The following is a 14,843-nucleotide window of genomic DNA, read 5'->3' as shown; positions in this document are numbered from 1 at the left end:
ACCTTAAATAAACAGATGCTGCTTTATACTCCGGTACTTTAAAATAGTAAGAAATAGTATTAGGTGGGCCTGGATTATTTATAGAAATTTTCTCTGACTTGAGAGTTGTACTTGGTTTTTTAATAAAGTCTTGGGATCTACATGCCAAAAATATCAAGTGAAAAAGGGTCAAAAGCTTATTTTGATTTTTATATGCACAAAGGTGGAAGGACTTATAAATATCTACAATAGTAGAATGGAGACTTGGTGGAATTAGCAGAGATGGTGAAATCGATAGCTTTGATGCAAGATTTTGGCAAATTTTAGTTTTACTTGGAAACCATTATTGCTCTTTTTGAGTGAAACTGAAAGAAATGAAAAGATGACTTGGGGATTTGATGATTAGTATTACACGGGATTATGAAAATAATATTGAGAAATGTTAACCTTAGAGTAAGACTTTGATGAATTTTTATATTTATACCTGTATCAAAGAAAGTCAGAAATAATTATTTTCCTATTTTCCTTATTATTTTTATTTCTGCATTTTTACTTTTATTGCTTTCTGAACCATTTTATTTTTCTAATTTTTGATTTATCTTTTAACTGTGTATCTTTTTTGAAATCTAATAAGTTATTTAAAATGCTTACTTTTTTTTAATGTGCATTTAATTAAAATTAATAATAGGCAATATATTTTCACAAAAAGGGACAGAATAGAAGAAAAGTTGCGCTGAATGTTGAATGTAGTAGAGAGGATCTGGAATAAACTAAGTGGAGGAGCAAATGCAGACAATGCTATTATTCATATCTATTATCATCATGCAACCAAGGAAATGGTGCATATCATGCATTCTTAACAGCAGAGGCATAATGGTAGACTTTAATTAATTACACAACTCTTAGGAGAAAAGACCTTTTGCTTTTTATCTTATAGAGTATATAATATGTTCTTTCTATACAGTATATATTACATTGCATTGTTTATACCTCTATAACCTTAAACCTCTATCCTTTCATATATGCTATATTTAAAAAGGAAAAAAAGAAAACATAAAAAATAAGGAAACACACACACATTTAAAGTCCACATGTGGTTAAGTTCATAATTTTTCTCAGGTTTCAATTTTTTGCTACACAGTTCAAGCATGAAAGGAAAATCTCTGAATTTTATTTCTCCTCCTGATATAATTTCTGGCTGTGAGTACCTGACTGTAAGTCAATTTGATTCCCAGGAATTGCCTGGACATGTCCCCTGCAGGTCTCTCTTTGTAACATTTTCTCAGATGTGATTTGCCTTCTTAGAGCTCAGAGAATGACTAGCCCATGGTCACTCAACTGGTTTCATACTTCATTCTGACTTTATTGGAAGTGATCGGGTGCTCTTCCAACCGCTGCAGAATTTGTAAATTAATTTTCGAGATCCCCAGGAGATTGTACGGGAGCTGCATGCACCCCTGGGGCTTCAGATTGTAAGTCTCTAGTTTATGCTAAGACCTGTATCAGTAATGCAGTCAGCTGTAGACTAAGGATATTTCCAGAGGGTCCTATCCTGACTACACCATTGTAGTACACAGAAATTCAGATTTTGTCAAGGAATAGGTACCTAGGCTGCTCTTCTTCTGTATAGAAGAAGAGTATATAAGAATTTTCTAATTGGAATGGATCAAGAGCAGCATTTTGTATATAAGCACAAAATCTGCAAACATTGAGCTATGGTGGCGCAGTGGTTAGAGTGCAGTACTGCAGGCTACTTCTCCTGACTGCTGGCTGCCTGCAATTTGGTAGTGCAAATCTCACCAGGCTCAAGGTTGACTCAGACTTCTATCCTTCCTAGGTTGGTAAAATGAAGACCCAGATTGTTGGGGACAATATGCTGACTCTGTAAAACTGCTTAGAGAGCGCTGTAAAGTTCTGTGAAGCGGTATATAAGTCTAAATGCTAGTGCTGTTGCTTTCCCTATTCTGAGATCAAAGAACAGGGCAGGCAAGTTTAATATAACTGCTGAGCTCAACAATATTTACAGTACTCACATTTGTTTTCCACTCTCCTCCCTAGAGTCCGAGTGGTGAACATCAAGTAATAAAAACAGAAGCTGACACTAATAATAAAAGCTCAAAAGCTCAATATTATCTGTTAGTGGGTATTCTTTTCTGCTTTCCACAGTCACTGCTGTGTTATGGATTTAGTATCAATTTGGGACAACTAAGACTCAACACTGTGGGTTATTAACACCCTGTTCCAAGAACTGACAAATCCATGAACTAAGATTTCCTACAGGGTGTAGGGGCGAGGGGGGGGGGTGCACATGTTGAAAGAGAGGTGGGGGTACATATAAAAAAAAATCTGCGTGCAGTAAAGCTACTTTGTGTAATTTAATTTAGAACATCTGGAGAATATTATAAATCAATTTAAGTAAATAAAATGGGAGGAGGGGAAATCTTCACCCATTCCTATGTCAACTCATGGCTTGACTACTGCTATGCACTCTATATGGGGCTGCCCTTGAAAACCACCAGGAAACTTCAATTGGTCCAGAACGCAGAAGCAGTGATGTAACACCCCTACTTCATGAATTTCACTGGTTATCAGTTTGTGCAATTCAAAGTGCTTGAATAAAGTCCTACATAGTGAAGAGCCTGATTATTTGAAGACCGCCTGTCCCCCATAGCATCTGCTTGACTGATCTGATCTGATAGGATTGGATGTTCCAATTCCTTTTATTAAACCATGCCACCTATTGGGATCCCAGAAGGGTGCCTTCTCTATAACAGCACTACTACATGAGGTTCCCCTGAAGTTCTGGATAGGGTCTCTGCTGTTGTTCAGATGAGCAGTGAAGACTTAGTCCTTCATACAGGCCTTTGGCAAGGGAGAATAAGGCTCCTCACTTCATTCCATCTGGACTGTCGCACTTGCCAGCTTTTATTGTTTTTACTGTAATTTCTTTATTTGATTGTTGCAAGCTGCCCCAAATCATTGGGAGTTGGGTGACATGCAAGTTTATCAAATAACAATAAACCAACAATGCTCCACAATATCATTCCTTTCTCATCAACTGTTCCATATATTTTTTTCAAGATGAAATGCTAGTGTTTGAAGTAAGTATGTTATTTGCAAGGGGTACGCAAAATGAATAATTCCTAAAAATTATTCGAATGTAGACTCTACTTCTCTCCTCCCCTCAATAAGCTTTTTCTAGGCAATCCAAGCCTATTCACTCAGCCAATGTAGCGAACATAAAAAACTTTTCCAATGTCTGCATCAAGACAAGGCTGGTACAGGGCCTCATCTGCCTTGAATAATGTTCTAGAGTTGTGCTAGACTTAAAGAGTAATATTTGCAATGGCAGCTCAGAAAGGAAATACACGTACACATGCATACACACATGAGCAACACAACTCTCACCCTCATTCTCCAAAATGAATGCTAAATAATATTTATGGCGCAGCAATGAACTACATTAAATCAGAATAGATGTCAGCCCTACAAAGTAGATCAGATGAAGAAACAGCCACTACATATGCCTAAAACTACTCTTATTAGAAGAAAATCTCATGTTTGTATTTAGGATTCACACAAAATGTATTTCCCTCTTCCTTCTTTTATGTTCTTGTGTCTGCCATAAGCATTTTCAGAAATCTATATCTATATTTAGACTTAAGCCATGTTTATCTTATTTGCTTTGGTAATAGATATCCCTCTCTCTATCAAGGCCATCCATTAAACTCTTTACAAAGGGTAAGAAATCTTCTAGCCTCCGTGCCGAAATCAACTCAGGAATGAATCAAATATTAGATGGATGTTTGATACCACTAATCATTATTATTATTAAGACTATTACCAAAAGTGCTAGGAGAACCAAACAGGAGAATTGTGCAATGTGTACTTTGCAACAAACACCACCTGCATAGATGTTTATCTATATGAGATCCTCAATAAGAATGTTACAAACTTAAGTTGAGCAATTCTCAATTTAAAGTAATTTATATTGACAAGGTAACCTAGAGCCAGTAAGCAAAATAATCCACATTGATTATTGCAAGGACTTACAGACCTCAACCTGAATACAAGCCAAAGATTGTTTTTTTATATATTAAAAAAACATATATTTATGCCGTCCTGGTGGAATAAATCAGTGTGTGGTCTAATTCAAGACAGATGGTTTTATTTGGCAGGATGGATTTTTAACAGGGGTTGCAAAGGGGGCAATGAGGTTTTATCATCTCCACAGTGGCAAGAACAGTGTATGAGAGAGCCCTGAATATTCCTGTATGTATTATGCAGAGCTGTGGATCAATGGTCAGGCTGCTACTGTGAGGTCCAGGGACAAGGCTTCTGGTCTAAATCTGCAGCTTGTTATCTTGGCCTCTGCTTCTTATTTGAAATTTGAACGTCAAGAGCATAAATATCTTAACACAGTTACTGGGAGGGGGAAGTGGGATAAATAGAATTTAGGTATCTCTTTGGCTATTTTACTCACACAACTGCAGTTGGGCCAGATATATGACTGCAATTATTCCTCCTTTAATAAGATAAAGGCTATCTTTCTTTGCCAGACTCCCTAGTTAAATCTGCTTTATACCAGAATCCTCACCCAGCAGGCAGTGGAAAACTGTATTATATCCAATATAATTTCTATCTGAAAATGCAATCAGCACCTTATAGATGGATGCTATTTTTATAGACTCTTTCCACAGTTCCTGCTCCCCTCAACACCCCACAACTCGGTAAACAGGCAAGCTTGAAGCTTCATTGTCTGTTTACCAAGAAAGATCCCAAGGAGGATTAAAAAAATAAGCAAAACCAATTCAATCCCAGCTGCAACTGTGATCCAGGCTATATGAAACATTTCAAAACAAGAGGACTAAAAGAAGGAGGAATCACAAGAGTGAAGGAAAACAGACCTGGGGGGAGGAAAGGGTGAAGCGCAGTTGAAGATATGGCTGAATAATAAGATGGCAAATTGACACAAAGACCTTTTGACTGAATGTGAAGAAATAAAGAAACTGCAGGGACTTTCTGAGACAGTTACCAGGAGTCAACATTGACCCAAAGGTGAAGGCTAAATAAATAAAGTAAAATAAAAGAGGGAGAGGAGAGGAGGAGGGGGAGGGAGGGAGGGAAGGAAGGAAGGAAGGAAGGAAGGAAGGAAGGAAGGAAGGAAGGAAGGAAGGAAGGAAGGAAGGAAGGAAGGAAAGGAAAGAAAGAAAGAAAGAAAGAAAGAAAGAAAGAAAGAAAGAGAGAGAGAGAGAGAGAGAAAGAAGAGAGAAAGAAAGAAAGAAAGAAAGAAAGAAAGAAAGAAAGAAAGAAAGAAAGAAAGAAAGAAAGAAAGAAAAGCAATATTAGAAAACTAGGTTCAAACTGGGACTGTGAAGAGCTGTTTTAAGCAGAATTAAAATGTTTTTGACATTTTTGTGGACATGTGACTTTGAGCCAGTATTGACTCCTGGTGATTCCTTTGGCAAGTCCCTGCCGTTTACTTGGTAAGGTTTTTTAGAAGTGGGTTGCTATTATCTCTTTCCTAGAGAATGACTAGCTCAAGATTACCCAGCTAGCTTCATGCCTAAGGCAGGACTAGAACTCCCAGTCTCTCTATTTCTAACTTAGTATCCCAACCATTACACCAAACCGGCTCTCATTTTTGATATTACCAAATATAAAAAGAGAGAGCAAAACTGTTTGTGCTGTCATCCCATGGATCTCTTCCTTTTGCACGCTTCTCTTAAGGAAAAAAAACAAACAGTGCCAGGGACATATCTGCTATAAACCAATCATTTGACTGCAAGTGCAACAAGTAAGGCTACAATAACAGATGATGCCTCTATTTATGGTCTATTTTCCTTCACAGAGCTCAAGATAGTATACATAGAATTCAGAGCAATCTCAAAGTGAGGCCCCCTTAATATCAGCAAATTTGATGTATCACATACCCTAAGATATACTCTTGGACCAAAGTTATTCATTAGGAGTGATGGCCCCCATAAGGGAATCAAAGATTACCATTGTTCTATAAGGAAATGCCTTTTTTAAGTTATCTGCTGTCTCACACATGATTTTGTGTAAAGCATAGATCAGATTTGCCTGTGCTGAATGTCTGGAGGTGAGAGGGGTAGATTACCTGTCTCTCGGTTCTCGCTATAATCACCACATTATCACTAACATTGCCAGTGGAAACATTTTGCAAGCACACCCATATCCACAGACCAGTTCCAAACCCACCTAGGAGTTACCTCAATTCTTTTTTCATACTTGTCCCCTTGGATGAGACGATGGACGTAGATTTTGGGGACATGGATATCTTCGGGGGCAAAGGACCCTACATCAACAATTTCTTCTACCTGGAATGATAGGAAAATAGGACAGATAAAGACAGAATTTAGTGCAGCATACCACATAATTTCAACAAGAATAAGGAGACTGCAGTTTTCCCTTATACAGCCCCCTTTTCCAGATGTGCTAGTACTATGTCCAGAAATATTAGCACACATAGTCCAAAGCTGTGCTTGCTGTGAATTATGGGAGTTGTCATCCCAATACAACAAAAGACAGTAATTTGAAGACAATTTCTTCAGATAAACCGAACTCATGAAAGTAGAAAATATTTTCAAAACATCACTTAAGCACATGTCAATGAATTACTGCCTAAATGCAGTCTTCCCCAATACTAATTACTTGTTATGGCCCATTTACTGCTGAGATCTCTACCATTTATTCCTAATAAACATACGGATGCAAATGGTTACATATGGTCTCAGATGAGCAGAGGTAGAGACAACAAACCAGAATGAAGGTCAGTGAAAAAACAAATGTGCAGTTATCAATTTGACAGACACAAAGCCCCCCCCAAATAATATTTTTTTCCATTCTGCCTTTAGCTACTAATGACCACTACACAACAGAAAACCAAAGCAGAAAAGGAAGTCAATGAATGTTATTATTCTCAAAAATCATCAATTCCTCATTCCCTCAAGCCAAAGGTCTGAAAAAGGAAAGATAATTGAACAAAACAGGACAAAAACCAGATAATTTTTAACCACCGAACGTATCTAATAAGTGTACAGCATTAACTACTGCAATCCACTCTATGACCTGGAATTCCTGGATTAAAATCTGTGTTTCTGGCCAGAGAATTGCATTGTTCCCAGGAAGCACCTGTTCCCAGTAAACCCAGTGAGCACCTGTTTCTAGTAAATATCTGTTTAATTTGATAACTTAGTATCATCAAGTCATAATTCATGTCATTCATTCTGTGAGTGCCCCCATAAAATGTCTATGGAGATTCTCAGTCATCCAGGTCTTGGTTGTCCCAAAGGTGCTTTTTTTCAGGAGGCAACTGGACTTTCTGGTTTTTCTTTGAAGACATTTCACTTCTCCTCCAAGAAGCTTCTTCAGCTCTAAGACTATAGTGGGGAATGAAAGGATTTACATTTCTTGCAGAGAGCTCCTCACAACTCCCTAAAACAATGCAAATAACCAGCTGTTTGCGAGGAATATAAATCCTTCCATTCCTCACCATCCAGTCAGAGCTGAAGAAGCTTCTTAGATTAGAGTTGCCTCATGAAAAAAAGCACCTTTGCCCCCCTCCCCCCCATAAAATACTCTTGACAGGCCTAATATGCCACCATCCCAAAATATTTCCATATAGAGCTGGATAAGAAGACACAGGCTTAATAATAAATCACCCTTTCCTAACCAAGTGGTCTCAATTCTATAGAGCATACAAGTCCCAGAACAGACTTTTTTACTCCTAACACATATGCAAACAAGTTGGTGAAGTCTGTACTAAATCATATGAAAACATTATGAAAAAGATTGTAGATTTTCTCCAGATTTACACATTCTGCAATTATTTAACCTACCCTCTCTTACTTTTTATATTTTTTTTACTATTATTAGATCTGACTGACTGGATGTGGTACTTTTGATTAGTAGAGACTTGTCAGAGATCTAGGATAGCTAACTATATTATAGCAATGTGGCACCATTCAATTATATCATTGTTGAGTTGACATTCTATCCATTTGTATTGTGTTCAGCTGTTTTTGGTAGGCACCAAATGCACCAACCACACTTGGCACCAATACTATTTTCTTTTTCCCCATTCATTCTACTTAAAGATCTTTATATTTCATAAATAACTCAAAGTTGCAAACATATCTAGTATGTTTTTCTCTTCCTATTTTCCTCACAACGACAACCCTCTGAGGTAAGTTGGGCTGAGAGTGTGTGACTGGCCCAAAGTTTCCCAGCTGGCACTCATGCCAAGGCAAGACTAAATCTCACAGTCTCCTGGTTTCATAGGTCAGTTGCATCACCATTAGATCCAACCTGATCTCTTTTCAGGTTCCTTCCCAACTATTTCCCTTCTATTTCCAATGACTACAGCATCAATTATACATGTTTGCTTCTTCATAATTACAATCATGTCTGGCTTATTATGAGTTAAATGTTTATCAGTTTGTATCTGGGGGTTCTTAACCTCTTTATTGTCAACCACTTTTTCAATATTGCGATTCTACCAATTGTTTGCATTATGTTATGACTAGCTCGATACATGTGCTTTGCTATGAAACTATGTTGTCGGCTTAGTTTTTGGGGAGGAAAATAGGGGGGGGGGGGAATTCTGCCTCTGCCTACCAGCATTCAACGGTATTCATCTGGGTAGCGTCCTGTCAGTGTGTGAGAGAGTTGAGGGCTGTTTGGAAGCTGAAGCAGTATTTGCTGTATGAGCAAGAAGGAGACAGCAAGGAGCCTGGGCGTGGCTTAGCTCAATTGTTCTGTACTGAAGCTGCTTGGTGCTGTGAAACTAAAACTGAAACTCCTCTCCTCTGCTTGTGTTTTGCATTTGGAACAGATTTGTTTTCAGGTGGGGGGGGGAGTAGAACTCCTTAGCATCATAGCGTGTTAATAATATATGAAATACTAATGCTCTGATGGTCATTTCGAAAATCCTTTCTTAGTGAGCACCTAGAATCCAAGAGGAACATACCTGCCAAATTTCAAGTTTGTAGGCTTTACGGTTCTGGAGATTTTGTGATGATGTGTGAGTGGTATATCACTTTTATATATATAGATTACGAGATAACTTCCAATGAATAATTTCAATGAATGAAAGTGGCTTCTTTATTGTGTCTTTCCAAATATTCCACCTGTACCATCTTCTTACTTCCATGTACTGGTAGTCCTTGACTTAAGACTGCAGTTGGGACCAGAATTTCCATCAATAAGTCTTGCAGTCATAAGTGCAAGTGTCAGAATTCAGCAAAACAGGTCACAAATCATTATCATATGACTTCAGGATGCTGCAACTACAGTAGTCGTAAATGCAAGCCAGTTGCCAAGCACGCAAATTGCTATCATGCAACCCTGGAAGTTGTGCAAGTACAGGTTCTAAGTCACTTTTTCCAAGGCTGTTGTAACTTTGAACAGTTATTAAATGATCAGTAGTTAGCTGAGGACTTCCTGTCCTGGGGGTTCAAAGGACTCTTTCCCTTTCTCCTTCTACTATTACTTTAAAAGGACTTCGACAAAGTGCCTGCCTCCACCATATCATCATGTAAATGGACCTATACGCTTTCTCAGAAATTTTTTTTAAAAAAATGAGCAGGTAGAACCTAGTGCTTTGAATGGATACTAAAGTGCCTCCGAAAGAAGAAATGTAAGATAGCCAGAGCAACCTATGGACCTAAGTCACTAAGGTTGGAGACCCCTGCTAAGGAGGACAGGGATCTAGAAAGGTGTCAGGAAGCAGAAAATGTGTCTTGTAATTTTTATATGGAGAAATTTTCCCTCTCCTCTGCAGCAGCTTTCATAAGTGCCTGCAATGCGTTTTCAAAATTTCAAACACCTCAAGAAACTTTCAAAGGCTAATACGCCTTAAGTTTATGGAATTGTAATAGCTAGATTCTCACTAACTTAGGAAGGATTTGACAGCGGTTTATCTGATCAATCTTCAATTGGCAATTTCTAGATTCATTGCTGTTTTATCATTTTTGTTATAGTACATTTAATGCATGGTTTCTACAAATGTTTAGAAAAAATAATTGACAATAGGCTGCAATCAATAGGGCACACATAGCAAAGAGATGCACAGAAAATACATCTAAATTGAATGGGATGATTGAATGGGATGTGCTGGCTATTATTATATGAATTAGATGAATTTGTGGACTTCTTTTTAAGTTGTTTCAGGGATCTGAAAAATGTGTTTCCTATATGTTTGTTTGGGAAATAAATTCTTATAATTCTGGAAAATAAGGGAAGCCTGAAACTAAGGAAAACTAAGATTAAATAAACTAATTTGTATAAAAATTGACCCTTTTTTAGAATCTTCAAACATTCATTAAAAGTTATGTAAATACCAATATTTAGGTGAGAAGTGGAACTCATTTAATGCTGCCACACACTGTAATGAGATCCATTGTACTTGGGAGCAGAATAATAATGGAACAGGACAGCTGTTGCTAAGCAACCTGGGATACATTGCAGGATTTTTAATTACATTTATTTAATTAGTTATGGGTGAAAGAATTCTACACTGTGTAGAACCCGCATCCTTAAAATTCATCTTGAATCTGTCAAAAATTAAACAAAATACAGACCTTTGTTTTTCTAGCCTCTTCCACTGTCAAGGAAAAAACACAATTTGCAAAGAACATGAAAAAAGAGAAGACATGGGGAAGGAAAACAGAGTGAAGAGTGAAATGGATGGAGGGAGTAGAGACAGATATGGGGACTGCAATACAAAGTACAAGAAGATTCCTGCTTTAAGACTTCTTCAATCTGTTCCAGGTGCATTGGGCTACAAATCCTGTAAGATCAACACATCTAACAGCTTGGTGAAGGCTGTTCTTAGTATTGTTTTTATTAAATGATACATCTTTCCATGATCAAAGGCAGGAAGTCCTTCCCACTCTGGGACTGGTTGAGACATCAAAAGACCAAGCAAAAAGACCAGGCGGTCTACATTCAACAGCCTTACTTTCTAAGTGATTCTCTGATGCTAAATTTAATAGATGACAAGTTTTTTAATAGATGACAAGTTTTCCTCCCCCATCGAGTTTTTCCTTAAGACTAGCTTTACAATATGATAAGCCTTTTTGATGGAAGCACGTAGTCAATTTTGATTAGGTCCAGAAGCTGAGGAAGTTTGGGCCTGGTAAGCATTTGTATGAGAGATCCCCAGAGAATCTCAGGAGAAAACAACAGACAACCGCCCAGATGTGTCCTATTGCCATCAAGTGTCCAGTTCAACTTGAGGAAATCTTTCCTTTACTTACAAGATTATTTTAGCTATATTGTACTATACACCAGTTAGAACTGTTTCTAGAGAGACAATTATTAAATATATTTATAAAGAAAGAGTTAATAGAAACAGGATCTATGTTCCTACATGCAAAGGGTAAAAGCTTAGGCTTCAAAAAAAGGAGCAATCCTTTTCTTGGAAACACGGATTCAGCTTTTTAGGATTATATAAATGCCTCTGCTAATTCCCTTTCTGCTGCACACAGATAGAGTATCAGCAATTCCCCATTCTCCTGAACTGCTCAGCTTTAAATATATTTAAATATATCTATAAATATACAGATATGTCATGCATCAATTCACCAAGGCCTGTAGGTCTTTCTATACATTTGTCACACGAAAGCAGGGGATACTGCACTCTCACATCTTCATCTCTTCCCAATTTGGCTTAAGGCTGTGCTTGTAAAAGAGGATTTTGATTTTGATGTAAAAACAAAAACAAGGGAAGAGGAGCCAACCAAGTCTGAGGATATTTGGTACGGAAGAAGATGCTGCAAACACAACAATCTCATTCTCTCAGAAAGCTGCAGAATCGGAAGGATGAAACATCTTTATCCCAGGAACCACTGCTGGGGCTGGGAATAACTTTTTTTGCCTTACCTCTACCACTGTTGTTCTGGCAGCTTTACACATAGGCTGATTGAAATTTCTCGCAGTTTTTCTGTTTGAGAAGAAAGAGGGTGATGTATGCTTAATAGAGCTGCAGTTATCATTTTCTATAATGTCAAGAAACATTAGCAGAACAAAATTCAAAGCATAATCAATTCAGAGTTTAAAGGGGATTGGCCTTCAGGTCCAGAAATCCCAACCAAAGCTTCTGTTTGAACATAGACAGTAAAGGGACTTCCCTCTGTCCTTCAGGCATTGATTGCTTACATATAAGCTGAAAAGGTGTGCCCCCATCAAGAACAACAGAGTAGGTTTTAATGGTAAAGTGTTATCCTTGTTTTCACTCTTATCTTCAAGGTTCTCAATTAATCACATTTCCAGATAGTCCTCAACATACTACTGTAATGGAACCCAGATTATCCATCATAAATCATAATGGTCATACTTTGAGGCATCCATGTGACTGGAACCAATTATATGACTTTTGCTGAGATCATTAAGCAAACATTGCAGTCCTTAAGCAAATCAATGTATCCCTCTGACTGTGTTTCATTGAAAACCAGCCGAAAAACTCAAAAAGTTTCCCTTGGGACTGTCCCATTCTCCCATGGTGAGTGCTTAGTGAATAGATTCAACATAGAAAAGAGAGTAAGACAAGGACGTGTGATATCCCTTTGGCTGTATATTTATGAACAAACGCATAAGAAATGTTCGTATCCTGTAGTTGTAGCACAGAGGATGGGTGTACTGCAGTGGTGGGATTCAAATTTTTTTACTACCTGTTCTGTGGGCATGGCTTGGTGGGCGTGGCAGGGGAAGGATACTGTAAAATCTCCAGTCAGAGGTAGTATTTGCTGGATCTCTGAACTACTCAAAATTTCCGCTACCAGTTCTCCAGAACTGGTCAGAACCTGCTGAATACCACCTCTGGTGTACTGTAGTGGTTAAAATATTAGATGAGTGACGCTATTGAGATTCAAGCATGAAAATGGATAAGTCATTCTCTCTGAGCCAAGTTATAGTTGGGATAGAATGAAATCAGATCTTCATGTAAGCCATAAAGCTTCTGGAGAAAAGATGAAACATGAATCTAACAAATAAATAGCAGATAGAAGCATGTTCTCTGCCAGCCATGCCAGGACCACCTCTAATGGTTTCTTAAGATTATAACAATGCAAGATTTTCAATCAATATTACAGCAATCTTGTCAATAGCAGGAATTTGACTAGAAACATCCTGGCCTCTCCCTCACTGTTGATTCTCAGATAGAGAGGCTGGAGAGAGTTAGCTGGAAATGTTCCAATTATGGTTGGTTTACATTAAACATGGATTTGTTTAGAATAGGGCTGGCTGAGGAATTCTGGGAGTTACAGTCCACACATCTTAATAGCAATAGCACTTAAGACTTATATACTGCTTCACAGTGCTTTACAGCCCACTCTAACCAGTTTACAGAATCAACATATTACCCCCCAACAATCTGGACCCTCATTTTACCGACTTCAGAAGGTTTGAGTCGGTGAGAATTGAACTGCTGGCAGTCGGCAGAATTAGCCTACAATACTGCATTCTAAGCACTGCACCACCACGGCTCTTAAAGTTACTGAGTTGAGGAACACTGGTTTAGAGGGCCTACTATACATGTAACATCCCTCTAATTTACAATTTTCTGAGCATTGATAGAGGTACCTCATAGACTATCTCTGATATGAATTATACCACTTGGGAACAGTCCTGAAACTAGTTATATTATTCCTGGGTTTTAGAAAGAATAATCATATTTCAACCTGGAAGAAAAGATCACAGTTTTTAATTTTAATTCTTAATGCTGCTCTCCGTCTATTTACCATCTTGACATTATTTGAAAAATAATAATAATGCTTTTATAACATCATCAGCAAAAAAAAAACCTGGCTCTCTCCTTCTGTTTTGCTAACGTTATCTGTTCCTGGATACACAGCCTTATAATAATTGCTTTTTATCAAAATGCTAGCACTGAATTCATATGGATGTCGGTGTTTTTGACAGCATGTCTCAGAATGATGGCATACGTCTCTTTAATATTAAGAAAAGGCTTAACATTAAGCCAAGAGTGTTACTTTTTTTAATAGTGTCTCCAGCTCCAGCTCATGCAAAGCTGAAAGCTACAGCCTTCTACTGCCCTCATGTGGTTTTATTTTTTGTTTCCTGGGTTTGTTCAATACGGTAGAACAGAGCAAGGAGCAAAACGCGGAGAAAAGTCTTTGCTGCTGAAGAACAACCGTAGATAGGCAGCATTGCCAACACAGAGACAGAAGGAGCAAACTACTGGAGTAAGACAACCATTATCATAAATGGGTAAGTTATTTCAACCTCCTGCCTTCATTAGTCATGATGAGTGGGAAGAGTCTAGCTTTGCTATATCAGCTTTCTTCCTATAGTGATACTTTCTTCTGTATAGTGATACAGAGACCAGAAGCTCTTGCATTGCTTCAAAGGATTCTGGGACATAACTTAGGACAGGAATGCACAACCTTCTTCAGGTTGTAACCATACTTGGATTCTCAATGGCAGGCCAGTGAATACATTCTAAAAATGAATGAGACTCGGATGCAGAAATGAGCAGGCTAAAACAGTGGTTGTCAAACCTGGCAATCCCACAAAAGGTTCTTACAACTTGGTTCCAAAGTACAGAGACCTCCTTTCCCCATGACCGCAATTTACATTATTTTTTTTCAAAAACTGGCGTTGATTTCCAGTTTTCAGTAACATCCTACACATAGCAAACAATTTATTTATTTGTATCTCAGCTTTATTATTTTTAGAAATAACTCAAGGCAGTAAACATATCCAGCACACTTCCTCTTATTTTCCCCATAACAACAAACCGGTGAGGTGAGGTGTGCTGAGAAAGAAGGACTGGTCATGGCTAAGGAGGGACCTGAACTCACTGTCTCCTGCTTTCCAGC

At 38.0% G+C, this 14,843-nt stretch overlaps 1 protein-coding gene across 1 annotated transcript in view; it reads right to left on the bottom strand.

Moving 5' to 3' along the window:
* OXCT1 (3-oxoacid CoA-transferase 1) overlaps window positions 1-14,843 on the bottom strand; it is a 65,279-nt gene that overhangs the window by 21,557 nt on the left and 28,879 nt on the right. The window contains exons 7-8 of the mRNA XM_026666455.2: window positions 11,887-11,947; window positions 6,213-6,320 (exon numbers count right to left, since the gene is read on the bottom strand). Coding sequence (XP_026522240.1) covers window positions 6,213-6,320; window positions 11,887-11,947 — 169 coding nt within the window. The remainder of the gene's footprint in view (window positions 1-6,212; window positions 6,321-11,886; window positions 11,948-14,843) is intronic.

Source organism: Notechis scutatus, chromosome 2 (genome assembly GCF_049901735.1).
Source record: "Notechis scutatus isolate UNSWTSFEM ecotype Mainland chromosome 2, rNotScu1.2, whole genome shotgun sequence".
NCBI classification, from domain to species: Eukaryota; Metazoa; Chordata; class Lepidosauria; order Squamata; family Elapidae; genus Notechis; species Notechis scutatus.
This window is presented reverse-complemented; position numbering and strand designations above follow the sequence as displayed.